General features: G+C 36.5%; 2 protein-coding genes across 2 annotated transcripts; both read right to left on the minus strand.

Moving 5' to 3' along the window:
* Positions 1-745: 745 nt before the first annotated feature.
* On the minus strand, positions 746-9,758 carry chrna9a (cholinergic receptor, nicotinic, alpha 9a; the record flags this gene model as incomplete). The annotated part of the gene is made up of 5 exons (XM_079855703.1): positions 746-2,211; positions 4,955-5,306; positions 6,292-6,475; positions 6,560-6,714; positions 9,663-9,758. The coding sequence occupies 5 exons, from the start codon at positions 9,756-9,758 to the stop codon at positions 1,346-1,348; spliced, it is 1,653 nt and encodes a 550-aa protein (XP_079711829.1). The 3' UTR covers positions 746-1,345.
* A 6,630-nt stretch (positions 9,759-16,388) lies between these two features.
* Positions 16,389-19,363, minus strand: rhoh (ras homolog family member H). The gene is made up of 2 exons (XM_079863983.1): positions 19,139-19,363; positions 16,389-17,584 (listed from the first exon to the last, which is right to left on the minus strand). The coding sequence occupies exon 2, from the start codon at positions 17,223-17,225 to the stop codon at positions 16,638-16,640; it is 588 nt and encodes a 195-aa protein (XP_079720109.1). The 5' UTR covers positions 17,226-17,584; positions 19,139-19,363; the 3' UTR covers positions 16,389-16,637.
* Between the last annotated feature and the right edge of the window lie 1,577 nt (positions 19,364-20,940).

The following is a 20,940-nucleotide window of genomic DNA, read 5'->3' on the forward strand; positions in this document are numbered from 1 at the left end:
TCTGCATTGACAACAAACTCCCGATGTTGTCCTTGACTCTGTTGTGGTTGAGAGAGTCCTCTCTCTCCTTAATGAGCAAATGGCTGGTTGTAAGTCAAGGTCTGCTGCCCTGGGGCCTGGTGAGGCCGTGCAGGACAGCGACCCGAAGATACCGAGAAGGGCCACGGGTTGGCTTGACCAATAAGAAAGGTGGAATTTCCAAGCGGGAAAATGCTCGTGATGTGACTTTGATAGCAGCTGTGCGATGAAGTTAACAGACTAGTTCGTCTCTTTACTGTCTATGGTTCGTCTCCTCATACAGTGAGACGCTGAAAACACCACGAGTGGCACACGTGCTTCAGTGTGTAGGCCTAGTAGACAAAACTGCCGCTCATTGACAGAGTCGTCAGAACAGGCAGACTTCAGATTTCAATAGTAGCCTTTTTCAGCTTTAATATTCACAGACACTCGTCCATATATAGATTTGATTCATTGTACTACATCCCTTAGGCCTACTTTTGATTTATTAATTCAAAAATGGCCAAATTCCATGACGTTCTGCTTTATACAGTAAAGTTCCATTTGTGACTAGATTCCTTCGCAACAAGACGGGGTGAATTAATGAATGAAAGCGTGAAAGTTTGTAAAATGATATTTTTACAAACAAGCAAGTAAAATGATATCTGCATATATTAACATTTTCCTTTTTTGAACAGTAGTCAAAGATTCTAGAATTCTATGATTATTAAAGTTTTTATTTGTGTAGCACCATTTGTAAAGAATATTTTAAGCAGAGAACAAAGCGAGGAACAAGTATAGCAAATCAAAGAAATAAGTTAACACTAGTAAATTTAGAAGTTGCAGAATGTAGATGTTAGCACTGGTCAAGGATGCAAGTTTTGCACTGTGTGTGTGTTCGTTCAGCATTCAAGACTGGTCTGTTTATGCATTTTTAATGTGCGATAGTGTGGATGTCTGTTCATACGCATGTGCAAGGTTAATTATGCATTATTAATGTGTGTCCATGCCAGACAAAGATTGTGTTACCCTATATACACATGTGGGAACACGTCTACACCTGAAATATTAATGCCATTTCTTTTACTGTTACGAACAGATAATCTTCTTGAGTGGAAAAAATAAAGTAAACAATGAAGAAAGCAAGACATTCAAACAACTAACACTCATGCTGTAAATGCAATATACAAATTAAATTGAATGTAGAACATGAGCCCATTTACCGACAAATACAGGATTATAGGAATTACTGATGAAAAAAAGAATAATCAGTAACTAAACTGTCTTTTGAAACATAGAGTTACCCATTCTATAATCAATTGATTGCATCTTTAATGTGTAAATGGCTCTAGGTTGCCTTGGCCATGACAAGGATACTCATGAGGAATACCATGATGAAAAACACCCACATGAAGAACCTGTCCATCACCTTGGCAACCTTCTTCCACTCTGCCCCTTTTGCCTGGTGTGCCCTCTGCTCTCTGAAACAGTTAGCTATGTAGTCAATGTTTTGCACCACTTTCTGATGTTGGCCACAGATGCATACACATCCTGTGCCAGTGGGGGTCTTACTGTATCTATCTGCTCCAAAGGTTTTGCTGTAGCCATTATCATGGAGATAGCCAACTCCATTGAGATAGCCATTGCCATGATCGTAGGTGTATCCACTAAGTTTTTCTGGAATTGAGAGTTCACTATCTTTTAGTTTTTCCTGACTTGTCAGTGGGAGCTTATCGCTTCCATCTCGACCAATGTAGTGTGTGTATTTTGGATGATGGGCACTCTGTCGGATAGGGGAATTTGAAGATGAGCGGGTCTTCCTTTGATGCTGGTGCCTGTGTTGCCGATAGTCACTGTTGTTGTGATGGTACCCATTCCCATGCCGGTGGTCTCTGTGATTGTACCCATTAAACTGACCGTGGTTTCTGTCATCATGCTGACAGTCTCCATAAAACCCTTTGTCAAAATACCCATCTCTCTCCAGGCTAGCCAGCGGGTCTTCAGAGAACAATGGGCCTCTGTCGCTTTCAGGTGTGGTGCAGTTTTCCCCTACCTCATACACAAAGAATATCTTTGACATGTAGTCTATTATCAGGACTTTGGCCCAGTGGGGCACAGGTTTTGCTTCCGCTCCACAGAAGTGTATATTCATGATGAAGATAGTCAATGATGTAGAGGCCGTTATCATGGTCATTGTTGCGATGTAGTATTTTCCTATAAGAAAGACACAAACAAGGGATAAATAACAAAAACACTAGATTAACACAAGAAATGTTTGGGATTGACAACTGTATGTACTATCAGGTGTGACTTAGTTGTCCTGTTCATACAACAACTTACAGGAGTGGATTGTATATTGTCTGCATAACCACTTTTAAATGCTGATGACAGGGGTTCTCAACTCTGGCCCTACAAGTCCACCTTCCTGCCGAGTTTTTCCTCCAACCCTCATCAAACACACCTAAACAAGCGGATCAAGGTCTTCAGGAATACTAGAAAGTTATAGGCAGGTGAGTTTGATCAAGGTTGGAGCTAAACTCTGCTGGAGAGTTAATCCCAAAGGCAGAGTTAAGAACCTCTAGTTTATGACAATAGATAAACAATAGACCAGAAGTAGGGCTGGAAGATGAATTGTATTAAATGTATTCAATGTATTAAATATGATTTTGGGAGCATTATATAATAAATTTCATGAGCATCACAAATTTTTAAGACACTTTTATTAGGCCAGTTAGGTTTAAATAAACTTAATTTTTCTCACAAGATTGGGAGCATTAAGATAAGGGGAGGGGTTCTTGATATGCTAAAATAGCTACAGTGGGTGCTTCTCATTTCTTATATGTGCATCCTCGATTCCTTTCCTCGTGTCTCAGCTCCAGCCCCTGTAGGATGCGAGGGAAGGCTGCAAGGAAAGAAAATGAGGACGAAGGAATCGAAGGAAAGCTTATTTGTATATTGGAATATTCTTGATCACTCGAGCGTCACTTCAAAGCGACAAGAAAGACTTCCGCATAGGATACACCTGTGCATCGCTCAAAGCTGCTCTGGAAGCTTCCTCACTCCTCGTTACTAGCCTCCTTGCGTTGCAATTACACAATTGAGATGTCTTTCAAGATGGCTGAATTCGATCGGTTTCCAGGTCACGGGCTGGAGGACGGAGGAGCGAGGAAACGAGGAAGCATCTATTTGAGGATTGAGAAGCAGCCAGTGAGCCTGGGGAGGGAGGGCATGACATTGTACTATATTTTGCACTTATGAAAATTAATCATAGTTTTATAGCAAAAATGTACTAAACATGTTTTTTGGTGAATTGTTCACCACTTGTATAACCATATCTTTACCACAAACCATGGTTAAGCTATGGTTAGTGTAGCAAAACCATGGTTAATTTGTGGTTACCATGGTTTAACCACTCTAAAAAATGCTGGGTTCAGCCTGCTGGGTCATTTTATTGGTATTATTTTAATATTTTTAGTAGTTTTTCTGTAGCTGAGCTGCTGGGTCATTTTATTGTCAATAACCCCCTCACATAGCCTACCTACCCAGCACTGGGTCAATGGGTCAAAGGGGAAACTTCCTGAATGAATTTAAGGTTGTATTACATTGTATTCCTATGAAATTATTGCTGTACAAAGAGGAAAATGTCTGTAGTCTCACATTTAAAAAATTTTGTTTACATGTACGTCACAGCTAACGTCTGCTGGGAACGCTAGCCGAACGACGCGCCGACGCCACCAATGGAAGTTTCACCAGACAGTATGGTTTCACCTCCCGCCAATCGAATGCGCGGCTGAAACACGACAAAGTTACCGTGAGCTCCGCGCTGTTGATGGTGCGCTAGCGTCGCAGCTGTGGTCGCAGTGCGTTTGACAGGTTGAAACCAGAGAATGTTTGAAACTTAAATATCTGACAGCCGAGATGGCACAAGGTAAAGCTGTTTTTTATGTAACTTTTCAAAAATGAATATATAAGATTGTCATTTAACTGGAACAGCCTGATACCAGTTTTCTTCCCACAGATTCCCACTGACTGCTCTTGCTGCTGAGTCCTGTCACGTCCTAAAACGTTTAGCCTAAAAGTATTTTATGATTGTAAAAGACTGACTTGCCATTGAATAAAAAAATATTGTATATGAACTGTTCCTGTACTATCTATAACAGAGATTTTAGAGTGCATTTTTATTATTTAAAATTAAAACACCTTTAATATCAAATTGACTGACCCAGCACCGTCAAAAAACAACCCAGCAAATGGGTTAATGTATAAAACCCAACAAGCTTGGTAAAAATAACCCAGCATGTGTTCTGTCCAATATTTACCCAACCCAGCATTTTTTAGGGTGTATAATAAGCATGTTTTTTTTGTTTTTTGTTTTTTGTGGGGAGGATGGGGGGATGTAGTAAAACGATGCATTTCCGTAAGGGATTGTTTGTCCTTGCATGAATATATTGGTATATTTCAATAAAAATAAACTGAAATATATACTTTGTCTTTATTTAGTGATACGTGTCACTGTTATTTACTTTTTGTATTTGGCAACAATGGTTGTTTGTTTAGTGTATGATTTTTCTGACAGAAAAAAAATTCTCACTATGTCACACAGTCATAACCAGAAATAATTAATTTCCCATGCATTTGAACTTGTGTGACAATGTAGATGTAATGTATTCAAATTCATAAAAAGCAGTTAGAAATAATTAACTGATAGTTAACTGTTAATGCCACTAGGGGGTCAGTTGAGCCACAAGGAAGGTCTGTAAGCACAGTGACAGTGACAATAAGCATTTGGTTGTCACACTCATTTACCACCAAATTGTATCAACAGAACCACATTTAACACTCTAACCAGAGCGACAACCATATTCTGTAGTCAGAGAGAATTGGAAAGAAAGAAAAAGAGAGCTTGTTCAAATATTTCCAAAACCGTGTTAACTATTATGCTCCATTGTAAACTCACCAATTAGTGGAACACTTTCTGAAGGTGGCATACTCTCTGCTACCATCAGCTGAAATACAGTCAGAGCCAACAGCACCGTAACCCCCAGTGAGACCTTCTCCCCAGAATCAGCAGGCAGGTAGAAGCCCAGCGGAGCCAGGAATGAGATGAGGAAACACGGCAGAAGCAAGTTGAAGATGTAGAAGGATGATCGCCGCTTGAGGAGGACTGTGTAAGTAATGTCAGGGTAAGGGTCTGAGCAGCAGCCATACATAATGACGTTCTTAACAGCTGGCATGCCATGACACTCCCATTCCACGTTTTCCACAAAGTCTGAAAGGTCACCACTCTCCATGCCCATAGTGATGTCCACCTGGGGTTAAGTGATAGGATTTTCAGTAAGGGACAGTTCACAATTCTGTCTATATCCTCCTCAACAACTATACCTTCACCCGGAATAACAGGGTTTCATTTGCATCATATATATATGTAGAGTTCAGATGCAAAAGCCTCTAAGTTCCATCTGAAATTTTCTTCTAGAATGATCATTTTTATCAAGCTCGCATATTTAAGTTCAGCAATTTCACTTAAATGGCAATGAAAATAACCTATTTATTGTCATTTAAGTGAAATGACTGAATTTAAATATACGAGCTTGATATATTATGCACTGTAACCCCATTTCTGCTGCTATTAAAAACATAAACTTACAAATGTAACATTTCTATATTTTTAAAATAGCCAAATATAACAAATAAATAAATAAAAATACCTAAAATTACATTAGAACCTACTTATTATATATATATATTATAAGTAAAGTAAGTTCTAAAGTAATTTTAAGTATTTTTATTGATTTATTTGTTTTATATATATAATGAGGTTACAGTGCATGAAGACGACACAGAGGTCAAGCCACCATGTATTTTCTATAACTTTTAATATTATTTAATAACATCCTTTCTATGTGTTCATAATCATATATATTCTGATGTCACTTCATAATTTGGGATGCTGAGGATGTACTGACTAAGATTTAGCATTTACAGCTATATATTCACAGTATAGAGCTTTTTCATTTACCATTACATTTATCTAATCCTTTTGTTACTAACAACTAAACATTTACTGTGTAAATGAGCAAAAATACAAATGTGTTAAAAATATCCTTGCTATACAGTTAGTGAGTTAGTGGATTACACATCTATTGTTACACAACAGTGTGTACATCTTACTTAAGTTCAGATACAAAAAGCTTTTATCCAAAGTAACTTAATAATAGAATAGCTCAATACAAGAATATATGCATGTCTACTATAGTATTTGCTATGCGTGTACACCTATCAAGTACATATTACCTGGTTGCCATTGTAGGTCCAGGAGCCAAAGGTAAGGTTGCACTCTTGACTATCAAAGGGGAAATAAGAGACGTCCACTTTACAGGAACTCTTAGTAATGGCAGGGGAGTCCCAAGTGATCTCACCATTATACCTCAATACCACATTAGTGCCTGGGGGTCCAGAGGAGTCCTCCTCATCTGCACTGAGTAAAAAAGAGATATAAAGGTTAATAATTCAGTGTAACCGACAATCAAAACTGGTAATAAATGTACTGAAGGTGTTTTACTTGTTATACAGAACGATGTCTGGTCTCCAAACAAGATCGCTGGGTATTCGAATGACCTCAAGTCCATCATACTCATCTTTATCCCAGCTCAGGTAAGCATCATGCCAGATCTGACGCACCCACAGGTAGGTGGTCAACACCTGGTTTCTTTCATCCTAGCACAAAGAGTCAAGCACAAAACAGCTTTAATTTACAAACCTGCTGTAGCCATATCTATGATTTTGGGCCCTATTTTACTATAAGCACGTGATCTAAAGCGCACGGTGCAAGTGCACTTAAGGCCTGTCCAAATCCACTTTTGCTAGTTTAACGACGGGAATTATGGTCGGCACGCCAGGCGCATGGTCTAAAAGGGTTGTCTCTATTCTCTTAATGAGTAATGGGTGTGTTTTGGGCTTTGCGTGCAATAAACCAATCAGAGTCTCATCTCCCATTCCCTTTAAATGCCAGGTCCTTTCGTGCCGTGGCAGATTCGCTATTTACATGATGGAATTTGATAGTGGAAAGATTGCGCGACTTTAGACCAGGTTTCATTTGGTCAATGCCAGTCTATTTCAGTTGCCTCAAAATAGCAACGCGCCAACAATGTGCCAGAACACACCTCATTTTCAGACCAGCGCGCACAGATGGGATCAAATGCATTTGCTATTTAAACATCGTGGCGCATGACGTGAAAATGATAACTGCGTCGGACTGAAACTAGCAAAAAACACTTGCATCGCGCCTTGTGCTGCATTGCCCCAGGTGTATGATAGGGCCCTTTATGTTATTGGTGTGATGGCTTTTTTTTATTTCACCTGTGTATACATGAGTTGATCAATGTTTTGCAAGTGAATAACCACTAAAATTTTGGTCTGTTTGTCATACAAACTTAACACTTGTATTATGCCACTTGAGTTGTATTGATTAGTTTTATGCTAACTTTATGTCTTTTGGGAGCGTTACTTTCATCTGAAATATTCTTCTAAAATATTTTCTTAGAAAGTCATACGAGGTCCTTTGTCAATAAAAATGATTAAAAGATTTAAGATGTCTAACAACAGTTTGCACAAATATAAAGGGACAGTTTCCAGATATTGCATTCTTTTTCAGACATCTGTGCTTACTGTAAACATGTTCAGTGATGTGATAAGGTAAGAAATATATATATATTTTATTTTATTTATTTATTTTTTCAGGTAAAAGTATGGGTTACATTATATGTTAGTCCCACGTATTCAGTCACACAGGGTCTTGATCTGCAAGATACAACCCTGTTGTTCTACATGGAACACTTTCTCACAACAATGAAGAATGAAAGGGAAGAAAGTCTGAACCCTTAGGTTGCACTTAATGACTTCTACATATCACATCTCATTGGTTAAAAGTACTCCTCAGGTTCAGTAAATTAATATTTGATTGAGTTTGATCAGGGCGGAAATTCAGTGCCTCTTAAATGAGAAATTCATTGTCTCTTTCTGGAACACGAATAAACAGTGACCACCAGTGCCTTATATAACCATCATCTGAGAGAGCACACTAACACTGAACGTAAAATCATACAATTACAATTGGTTACAGTGACAGTTCCCCTAAAATTAAATTTCTGTCATAATTTGTTGTTTGCAAAACTTTATGCATTCCTTTCTTCTGTGGAACACAGAAATAAAAAAAACAGACTATTTATCTGTATGAGTCACTGTGTCCAACGTGTATGACCTCCAATATTCTTAAATAAGTATCTTCTGTTCTGTTCCACAGAAGGATGACAGAAATACATACATGTTTGGAATGGCATGTGAGTGAGTATGGTATGACTTTTTCAGTTTTGGGTGAACATTTAACAGACCAACAGGTTTTTTAAATAAACCGTTTTTAAAGACTACAATGAATAAAAAAAAAATCATATAGATTTAATAAGTTATTGTAAAATTATGTTTAAATAAGTGAATAAAAGCCAAGACTTTTGAAAATACAAAATAATAGTATTACCCTGCAAAGTATTGCATCAACTGCAAAGAATCTAAATCACATTGAAAATCTTACAATCTTTAAAATGAATGCGTAATATTTGCGCTTTTGCACTAAATTTCGGTCACGCAGGATAACATGATTATTGTGTTTTGCAGAAACTTCATGTCAACCTGAGTGCTTCTGCCATTACAGCAATAGCCTGAGGGACAAACCATAGGGCCATAGTAAGACATTCTAAAGTTTATGTTAATTTGTTAATTCAACATTTTACTCCTTATAATTACTTCGCTTATAATAGTTTTTTTTTTTTTTTTTTTAAATAAATGAGCATGTTCTAATGTTTCTTATTTAAAAGCAGACATTACTTTTGCACTAGCAAAAATAATGAGTAAATAAATAATCTAATAAAAAATTTGAATAAATAATACAAATCTTACTTTCCAGGTTACTTAAACACACATATACTGATGACTATTTAAAACACTTTAAAGTGAGGAGAAAACATGATCCGCAGTGGCACTCTAGCTAGGAACTGTTATACATTAGTCACCCAGCTCACACTATACATACACATATAATGTTTACAGTGTCACGTGATACAGAGAGTTAATGAGAAGAGGATCCACACAATAAACATTTGATAACTTCTGACACCGGGTTATCCACTATAACTGCAACTGTAGTGAAGACCACAGCTGGTATCCATTGAGGGCAAGTTTGCCTGGTTGGATACTATTGGCAATTCTATACATAATTGTTTGGGCAAAAGCATATATAAGTAGTTAACTGTAGTTATTTAAGCCATACTGTATATGCATTTGAGCTATGCATGTATTTCCAGAGGTTAAAAGTTTGGGGCCATTGTGTGATCTGTGCGGCTTCAGCATTAAGTCGCAAAAGTATGCCCCGAAATCACACAAGCCAAGCCACATCAAGGCCAGTTGGACAGTGTGTGGGTGTTATACAGTATACCTTTATCTCAGAATCAGTGGTTATTTCAGACACACTGTCTCTGCAGTAGGTCTGATGTGTGTGGCTATAAACTCATTCTGCTCGATTATTCAGTAAAACATTTAATTCTAACTATAAAATAGGTCCCAGATTCAATGTCAATATTCCGTAGACTTGTGCGTGTGTGTTTAGTGCTCACCATATCTTTGATCTGAGAGAGTGTGATCTGTAGAGTAACGTTGAGAGCTTTGTCTGTGTCCTCCACAGGCCGTAAAGCATTAGAATAGTTCTCCATTAGGTCATTCAGCAATTTCTGAGCAAAACGACCCTGAGCAGAGAAAACAACTAGAGAGGAGAACATATTGCATTTAGTTGTTTTTATACAATAAAGTCAATTTGAAATTGAACAAATCGGCCCAAAATTATCACAGGTAATTATGGTAATTTTGTGGAAACTATGATTGTTGGTGATTTTTTTAAGGCACCAAATAAGATTACAGAAAAATAGTAAAACATTTTGTTTTAGACATGCATTATATGCAACAGTCAATATATTGGCATACTGGTAATCATTCAGTAACATAATGTTTAACAAAGTATTTTATAAATAAATACATAATAGTAATATATATGTAGCTGGATATAAATATAAAAAATATTTCTTAATCAGTATTTTCATATTGTTTTGCGAGAAATGTGTATTATCATCATCCTATTATTTTTATTTTCAGCATAAACTCAAGAAAAAATGTATAGATATTTAAAACAAGAAAGGTATGAAAATTAGGCTTAATTCAAAATATATTCTCTAAAAATCTATTGTTGTCTGACAATTTTGCTTATAAAATAAACGTATCTTGTTTACTGAAAAACAAAACAAAAATGCTGATTAAAGAAAATGATTTTTTTGAACAGCATCAGCATTAAAAGGAGCATGAACTTACCATGTAGCAACATGCTAATGTGAATCACAAGAAATATGATCTTCATTTTTCATAAGAATGGCAAAAATAAAATACAATTTGCCAGTTATTATTTGCTGTTGCTCCTCATTTGCTCTTCATTTTTAAATGTTATTTTCTGCAGAGGAGGAAAGAGAAATTGCGAGAAGTCCCATAGCGATCTGAACGTTGAGAAGTGATGGTGTGCCATGTACAACACTGAAGGCCTGAATGTCATTCTCACTGCTTCTCTGGAACAAGAGCCGAGGTATCACATAGCATGCACACTAACACACACCTACACACAAACACACACACACACACACACACACACACACACACACACACACACACACACACACACTCACACTCACTCACACACACACACACACACACACACACACACACTCACACACACACACACACACACACACACACACACACACACACACACACACACACACACACACACACACACACACACACACACACACACTTCATGTCACTGTGGAGATATTCAACTATGTAAAAGGAATATGTGTTTATAACACTGGGGATCTTCTGTTCTTTCAAAAGCAGGAACATCTTATGTGTTATCTTTCCAGACTTGTAATGGATTGTTCGTTGTGATTTTGTGTGATTGAATGTGTTCGTCCTGTCAGTCACAGCGAAAGCCGATCTGACAAGGGTGTAGTGCAGACAGGTCAGGTGGTTTGAATGTTACACACAATGAATTTTAAAGGAAGAGACAGTCTCCCCTCTTACACATGAACACACTTAATTTCAAGACAGCTGAGATTAACTGGTATTACAAGGACTAGATAAAACGCACTGCCATTCTGATCTCTTTTTCAGTCGTGTACTGTATGTGGAAATGAAAAAAATGCTTTTTAATCACCTTTTCTTTGCGTCTGTGTTCCATATCAACTTTCTTATCTCATTAAAGAGTGAGAACACGTAACATTGTTCCCTGTATTAATTTACTAGTGGGGTATATTCTTTTCTCAATGGCTGAGGCACTGAAATGAAAAGTGTTAAATTAATACGGGGCCGCATTTATTCAGAACAGCGCAGTAATTCTCATTTTACATGAGATAGAGAAGGCTATGAAAGAGTTTATGTATCAGACTTATTTTAGATAAGTTCGCTTTTTAGCTTAGTTAGCAATTTTTTTTTATTTTTCTTAGTTTTCTCAACACCATAAACTAAAAAAAGAGCTGTATTTAACATAAAAACAAAACTCTCAGGAGACTTGGCAAGACATGAACAGAACATATGATGATAGCAGAAAAATAAAGTAAACAAAACACAGGGCTTATAAATACACATAAACTAACAAAATGAACATCAGGTGTAAATCATTGAAAAACCATGGAAACAAACTGAAAGCAAAGAAAATGAAAACCCCCACCCAGCCCCCCAAACACAGAACAAACACAGATTACCCTTAACGGCATTCCAAACTTTCTAGTGCTGGAAAAAATCTGATTTTTCATATTACATTTTGCGTGTAAAACAAATATATCACCCTGGACCACAAAACCATATGGGAATCTGAGGGTGCAAAAAATTAAAGTTGTCCATTTATGTTCGCGATTGTGCTGCATTCACTCACAAAAAATAAATGTTTTATATGTTTACGGTAGGAAATTTACAAAATGTCTTAATGGAACATGATCTTTACTTAATATCCTAATGATTTTTGGCATAAAAGAAAACTCAATCATTTTGACCCATATGTATATATACATATAACCGTGCTACTTGTGACTGGTTTTGTGATCCAGGGTCACATATGTTAATTACTTCTCTGTAACAAATTTACAGCATTCTAAGTACCTTTGAGGAGCTGTTTGTAACCGAATCTCTTTAGATTGTGTCACACAGCCCCCTCATATTTCCCATCACCTACGCAGGAATACAAGCACATACACTCACAAGGACCGTGGGGTCTGAAATGATGAGAGATGAGAGGAATAAGACAGGAAGTGGTTCTTCTCGAGGCGTCTTTATATCTTTCTCTTTCTTTCACAGGCGTAGGAGAGTTTCATATCCTGTAGTGCACTTCGACATATTATGCTGCCAAACTACATTACCCACAATGCTCCAGCATAGACAATTACTCTCAGGGATGACTAAATAAATGTAGCTTAAAAAAAGAAAGTCGTTTTAGATCATTATTCGTTCTTCACCCTCTTTTCTGTCTTACCTGTTTATGTTACACTGCAGCAGAGCATGTCAGTATCTTTAGACAACACTTTAGAGATAAAATGACAATGAAATGATGACTCAAAATGACTCAGAATGTGTATTTTCTTTGTGCTTTCTGAAATTAAGGTGATTTCTTTCAGTATCATTTTCAGGGGTATCTTCCCTGTCCTACACACTCATTCCTCTCTGACTCACCATTGGCCAGATAAACCAAAGTGTGGAAAATCCTAAAGGTTCAACTAAAATCTCTGACTATTTTTGACTTGGTTTGTTGGTGTTTTAGCAATTGGAACTTAAATGCATATGTAACTGATCTGATGATGCTCAATCTCTTAAGTTATGGCTTAACTGCCATAAAGAGGTGATTGTGCAAGGCTTTGATGCTTTATGGGTGGATTGTCTGTGTATGTGTATCAGAGCGTTCGTGTGGTAAGAGAACGGTGCAGGTGTTTCCTGTTGTAGAAAAGAGAACAGTGCGGTAGGGTCGCATAGAACAAATGTGTATATGTCTGCGTGTATTTATTTTGTCTGTTGTGCAGACCACAGCACTCTGTAAATTTGCCAAATATTGACTAAGGCATATTAATAATATATATAACATCTCCAGCAATCTGTCTCACCGACATATTACAGTTTCAAGTCTATTACTTTAGTTCACCCCCCCCCCCCCCCCCCCAAAAAAAAAAAATTCTGTCATTATTTGCTAATTTCCTGAAAATAAAAGAAGATATTTTGTGGAATGTCTCAACAGTTTTTGTCAGTTAAAGCCAGTGAGACAACACTGGACCCTGTTGACTTTCATTGTAAGGGGAGAAAAAACACAGAGTCATTTTTCTTTTCTGAAGGAAAATTCATAACACAAAACCTTATAGCGTTCATTAATACGTCCATTGTTAATATTCAATAATTCAACAATTCATTCATTGAATATTCAAAAATTCAACAATTCAATTCACTCCATAAACCTGTTTGCTTCACATGTACGCTCACTCAGTGTCGTATTAAATAAACTCTTTGATAGTTTTCACTTCCTCTTTTGTGGTATATGTATTGCAGTTTGAATACAGTCCTGTTGATCGTATTAGCTAATCCCACTCTTCATTTGTTTAAAAGTAAGAATAACCCATAAACTACTAAAATAATCTACTATAATGTTGAATAAACCCATTCAAATTGTAACTGTACAAATATAGGTAATTTTCTACATTTTTCATTCTTCTCAATAGCAACCTTTCATTCAACCTCTCAAGAATCAGTACAAAATATTTCTGATCACGTAAGAAAACATTTAGAAAGAGATATACATTTCGCAATACAATTGTAACGTTTTTCTATAGAGCCACCAAGCACGTGCTTTCAGCAAGTTCAGAGAAAGACGTTCTCCTGCTGGGATGTGGTTTCGGTGTCTGAACTCTTCAGTTCTCCAAAAGCAGCAGCCTACATCACCTCTTCTCCATAAACCACATAACATATACTTTTTCTTTATGTTGCTCTGTCTTCTTCTGCTCCTCTGCCAACTTTTCCTTTAATGTAGTGTGTGTAGTAGCGCACCATTTCCTTTGTTTTATTGCCTGTGTATTTGATCATTTTATAAAAACATTCTCCTGCTTAATTACGTATGACACGAAGGGTCAAAATGTCATAGGCTATATGTTGGGAATATTATAAATAACTGTATACTGTACATTTTCCTCTGCTCTCTTCTATGCATCAAGCCTTATCCACATGACCTGTTTTATACTGTGTCCAAACCTGCACAGTGCAATCGGTTTTCTGGACAAGCAAATTGTCAGTTCACACAAACACAAATGTGCTGTGTGATGTGATACAATCACAGCCAGTCTAAATATCTGATGCAAAATATATATTCATAGTCAAGGAGGTTTGTAATATCTGGAGTAAGAAAGCATCCGGAGTAAGTAATCTATTATCATTTTGTATTGTATGGTATTAGTTTCTGTTAGCCGAAGTTTCTGTTGAAACTGAAGTTAGCTCAATCCATGTGAACTCTGTCTCTGTTGTCTTTATGATTCTTCTCACCAGACACTATTACACTGACGAAGGCTAGAACCTCAAAACAGTGTTTCAGAATGGCTATAAATAATATTTCCTCTTTTTATCCTGAACTGTCCCAATGTAGAAGACATTATGTATTACATATTATTTTAGTGTTTTAGATTTTTACAAGCAGTGCGTCATAACATCTAACATTAAAGATTAAAAAAAAAAGTTTTTGGTGTGTGTCTGAGAAACCGCTCGTATACGCGTTGTTACGTATTGGTTATGTCTACAGACTGTATCAGATAGCAGATGCACATTTTTGTTGCATAACGACAGAAGACATAATGTTTGTTTGTCAAAGGCTTTGCATGGAATACAGTTCCACTGCAACTGTTTTTACCAAGGCGTGTTCAGATTTAGGTCTGGGGGCCTCAAGCAGAGGTTACGCTGTCCACAGAAAAATTCAGCAAAATATTGTGTATAATAGAGAATTTTTTTTTTTATTAAAAACTTATACATATTTCAAATACTACTACTAATACTACTACTAATAATAAGAATTTAAAAAATATATATATATATTTATTTTAATGAACACTTTCAAAAATGTCTTTGGGTTTAGTACAACAATAACAACTCATGACAGACCACACAGATTGCAAAGTACCAGCTTAACTATTTAATTAATTTTTAATTTTTAATTAAAACAACTACTTATTTAAATGACTTCATAAAGACTACGAAATCAATATTTTAAGAATAAGAACTTCAGGAGTGAAATTCTCTTTTTATCTTTTCCTAAGCTCCATAAACAGCACATCACAGAAAAAAAAAAACTTTGTCAGCAAACAAGAAATACATAACCGAAGTGATTTATTTGCCATCTAAAATGAAGATACAGAATGTGATCTCAGTGTTTCATTATGAGCAAATGTGAATCCTTATTTCACAGGTCTAGGACAAGGACCAGCAGACAAAGAGTGAGTTTAAAAGGTCTATTTCAATCGGTTTTCTGGACAAGCAAATTGTCAGTCCACACAAACACAAAACTGCTGTGTGATGTGATACAATAACAGCCAATCTAAACCTATCTGATGTCAAATATATATTCATAGTCAAGGAGGTTTGTAATACCTGGAGTAAGAAAGTATCTGGAGTAAGTAATCTAGCATTTTGTATTGTATTGTATTGTATTGAAACTGAAGTTTAGCTCAAACCATGTGAACTCTGTCTCTGTTGTCTTTATGATTGTTCTCACCAGACACTAATTATACTGACGAAGGCTAGAACCTCAAAACAGCGTTTCAGAATGGCTATAAATAATATTTTCTCTTTTTATTCTAATGTATGTGTATGTATATATAACTATTTTAATGAACACTTTCAATAATTTCTTTGGCTTTAGTACGATAACAACTCGGTTCACTGTGCATGACAGACCACACAGATACATAGCAAAGTACCGGCTTAATTAATTTTTCATTTGTAATTAAAAAAACTACTTATTTAAGTGACTTCATAAAGACTACGAAATCAATCTTTTAAGAATAACAACTTCAGGACTGAAATTCTCATTTTATCTTTTCCTAAGCTCCATAAACAGCATATCACAGACAATATGTAAATATGTAAACTATATAAGACCAGCAGACAAAGAGCGAGTTTTAAGAAACCATGAAAATAAAGCGAAAATAATGAAACTTAAAATAAGACTTCAACTACAATCTACAAATGTGCATTTGCAGTAGCAGTGCAACAAAAGACGCATGTTCAACTTGTAAAATCCTGTATAGTATTCATGAAATGAACAAGGTCACAGCTGCTTAATGAATAAATATCTGTTCAATGTCTGTCAGCTTTCAGATTTCCCGACTAGAGGACTCAAAATCAAATAGGTAAACAGTATTAAGAAATCAGTGTTAAGAAGTCTTTGTTGAGGCTTCAGTTAGTTGGTTTTGTGTGTGAGAAACAATTTTTATCTTAGTGATAAGAATTCAATTTCATCCATGTTTTAAAAGCATTCAGGAGACTTTACAGGGATTAAAGTCTTGGAGTCTCCGCCTTGTCCGTCTTCGTGCCCGATTAACAGCCGTTCGAACGGCACACTCAAAAACCTGCTGCACGCCACGATTGCTGAGGGCCGAGCATTCCAGATATCCTTTGGCACGGATCTCTTGTGCCACCTGTTTGCCCTCCGAGGCCGTGGTGCAGTTGGCACGATACGGGCCCATCTCGCGATGGTCTGTCTGTGTGGCAACAACCAGCACAGGTACCTTCGGAAGAAATTCCCTCACTTCGGCGATCCATTTGTGCCGCAAATTGTTTAACGAATTTGGATTTGCTACCGAATAACATAGCAGAACCACATCTGCCTGCTGATAGGACATGGGGCGGATTTGGCGGAATGTATCGTGTCCTGCTGTATCCCACAGTCCCAAGCTGATCTGGATTCCATCCATGAATACATCAACTCCAGTGTTTTCATAGACAGTGGGTCTATAGCTGTCTGGGAACGTTTCAGAAGTAAACCGTACGAGAAGTGCAGTTTTACCCACTGCACAGTCCCCAACCAGTACGCATTTCACTGAGGTCTCCGTCAACCCGTTCATCCTTCTGTCTCTGGTGTTGAAGTTATCGTAAGGTGCGGTCTAATAGGTCCAAAAAAGTCAAATAAAAATTCAGTGGTGTCCAACAGATGATGAAGTCATCATTGAGAATTACAAGTTTGCAGATCTATAAAGACCAAGAGTAGAAACCCCGCAATCACATAGCATTCTGAAGTCCTCCTCACGCTCTTCGTCTTGCGACGTGGTGATTTATTCCTCTGCTCTGTAATCCAGTGAAAGTTTAGAAACTGAGCTCATTGTGCATCATTAGAGATATTCAAGAAATAGAAATCCAGAAGTGAGAAGTCTTGCAGAAAGCTGTATCTCTTGTTCTCGTTTTACTCTCTCTCTCTCTCTGAATCCTGCATAATTCATAAAGAATAAAAAAGTAAAGTAACTATTATGCTATCACAAAACACCAAGAAATGTTGTTCATACAATTAGATTTTTTTATACGTAATTTAAAATTTCATTTATATCTAATTTAATTTGTCTTATATTTAAAGAAATACTTTACTTAACAAAACAACCACAAAAACAAATTGACATTTTCTCGCCCTCATGTCGTTCCAAACCTATATGACTTTGGAACACAAAACTAATTCTTTTGAAATATCTGTGTGTGTGTGTTTGTGTATGTTTTTTTTTTTTTTTGGTCCATACAATGTCAGTCTCTGGGGCCTGTCGTTCACAACGTTCTCCGAAATATAATCCTTTGCGTTCCGCAGAAGAAAGACAGGTTAGGGTGAGAAAATGATGACCGAATTCTCACTTTTGTGTGAAATTTCCTTCCGGAACTATCCTGAACTGAATCTTTAAAATACCAAAGTAACACTAAAACATAATGCAATGGACAATCACTCAATTTTTCACTTTTTCTAATTTTTTCTTAGTGAAATACAATACAATATCCGCTATTCCACAGAGCAGTGGAGAAAATACCTCTCATCACAGGGCCTGGGACAATCCTTCCCGTTTTACCCCTGTGATGACGGCCCTGCTATTGATTAAAGTACAATTCTTTGCTTTGAGTGTTCTGAAAAACAAAAAACGTAGTTTAACAGAAATTTGAGAGCTTATTCATTTGTTTATTTAATAACTCTATTGGCTAACGCTGAAACATTTTTGACATGTTAAAACTGCTTTAAAGATTATTCTCGAAATGGCAATGGCTTGCACTTCCTAGGCCTCCATCTGGCAGTCACGAGAGGAAAGTACGCTGATGATTCAAACAACTGCTCCAGTTAATACCACAAAACACCAAATGGTTTTAATATATACTCAGAAAACACTTTTCGATAAAAACACTTCTCTGGTATAAAAAAATAGATATTGGGAACATTGTCAGCCAGATCATTCTTGAGAAGTAGCCTAGGCCTATAATCTGACCTGTATTAGCCTCTATGCTGAAGGTTTCTGTGCTAATACAGAAGATGCTGTATTATAAAATTGCTTTAATGAATCTAACAATTATATCTTCATCAGCAACAAAAGCATTTTGTTTTATAAAAGAAATACTGTGAGTATTGGAAAAATAATCTGAATTTAGAGGGTTACAATTCTTTCGGAGATTGAGCTTCCAACACACACGCACACACACACACACAAAAAAAAGTAAATCAAAAAGTATCAAACATTTAACCACTAAAGCCCTTCCTAACCATAAAAATTATTATGATTTTCCCTTTTTTAAGACGCAAAAATGTTTATTTAAAAAATATCAATAAAATGATTACTTTCAGTTTTAACTGATTAAGAACCTTACAGATAATGAACACTATGCGTATCAAGTTTGGACTGTAGCTCAATTTATTCAGAAATAAGTTTGTAGATAGAAAATATAATATATCCACTGAGATCACGGTTTTAAACTGAGGCACAGTTAATAGATATTACAGAGTATATAAAAGACTCACCTCTTTTGAGCTCTTCAACCATGAGATTGACAGATGTATAAGGATCAATTTAGCATCTGTTCGTTTGTTTTAATTTAATGAAACAACTACGAATGAGTTCACATCAGACCCGTCCAATTCTCCATATTTCTCAAAAGTTCAATTGTTAAACACAGGAAATTCAGGTACTCTTGAGCACAGAGAGATAATATATGCCTCTACAGACAGAGCAGATGTTGTATCCTCTTGTAGAGGGAAGTGAAATGCGAGGCTGGGCTCTTTTCTTTGTAAAATCGTACATCAAATCTCTTCTAAGCTTCCGCTGCGACTGTGACGTTCTCAGCACATCTACGGCGTTGAGTCTTGCTTCTGCAGTCAAGTACTCACATGAAACGGTCTAATGCAGCAAGCAAAAGAAACAAAGATGCAAACAAGAACAAGATGCCAACCCTGATGAGATTGACTAGTTCTTTATGTTTGGTGTCCCAGAGAGCTTAAATGGTGTCTGTATAAAAGTAACTTTAGCAATTTTGAAATCAATCTTAATTTCCTGTTAAAATTAATTTATCACAGAGTAGTCATGTGCATTTTATGCAATTCCATGTACGATAGTATTAGTTTGGACTTCAAATGTATGTTTTGTTGTATGTTTTTGTAACTAAATGCCTGGAATAACGTCTGTAACACAAGTTCAAGATATTTCCACGTTTGATTCTACAACAAAACACATTAATAATACCCCCTTGTGATTTTTATAAAGCTTTCTTAAAGGTGGAACAAGGGACCCTTCTCAGGAGTTCTCAGAAGTTGTCATAGTTTGGTAAACTTATATAGGCTAGCTGTGAATGGGAGACGAATGCAAATATCATTTTTGCATTCCTATTTGCTCCAATAGCAAACAACGTTTCAAAAGAAGGGAAAATATATAGAGACTGATTACAGCAGTCAGAAGAGAGAAATATTTCAAATATGCTGTCGCTTCCTCAGCTGTAGTATTAGAAACACCTCGCAGCCATGTTGTTCATCTGTATTTTTTGTAATTTCCTGCCAAGGTAATATAACAAAGTAACCTATCTATAGCATTATAAATCTATATTTAAAAAAAAAAATTAAATATGAAAAAACTTTACCAGATTTAATATGTTGATAACTGGAAATGCGTTAAGTCTGTGAAAAGGGTCCAGTGGCTAAATGGGTAAAACTAATCTACACACTAGACCATTTTTTTATTTTTTCACAGCAGCATTGTGTATTTAGTCACACTCTAGCGAATTATACTAATTCAAACATTCAGAGAAATGTTTTTAAATAAATACTAAAAGCGTTGACGGAAGCTTAAAGGAAGCTACGCTGAAGTGGTGTAGTTTGTTTATACCCTAATAAGACTTTTACTTCTGCTGATTGTATTTAGGCTTCATAAAAGCTGTTTTGTGAAGATTATCGTGATGAACATCATCAACTTTTGTTGGACACAGAGCTTATTTCTCCAGTAATTAAAAAGCCAATAGAAAAATTAAAGAGTTTTTTTTTTTTTTTTTTCAAGGGAACCAGGGTGATGCTAACTTCAGGGTTGGCCAACAAAAATGCATCACTGCAGCGCTCTAGTGCCAGGTTGTGTGTAAACAGCATCGCCCTCTTATGGAAAGGAAGTGCACTGCATTCACTTCAACAGCTGCCACTGTCATCATGGAGAAATCTGACCTTTACTAATTGAAACAAACGTCAGCAACTGAGCGTTCAACATGCTGAGTTATATTTTCCCCCACCAACGGTTTCTACAGATTAAAGGGGAAACGGAGAGAAATAGAAACGAGGATGTAGAA

This window comes from Squalius cephalus (genome assembly GCF_949319135.1).
Source record: "Squalius cephalus genome assembly, chromosome: 2".
Lineage (NCBI taxonomy): Eukaryota > Metazoa > Chordata > Actinopteri > Cypriniformes > Leuciscidae > Squalius > Squalius cephalus.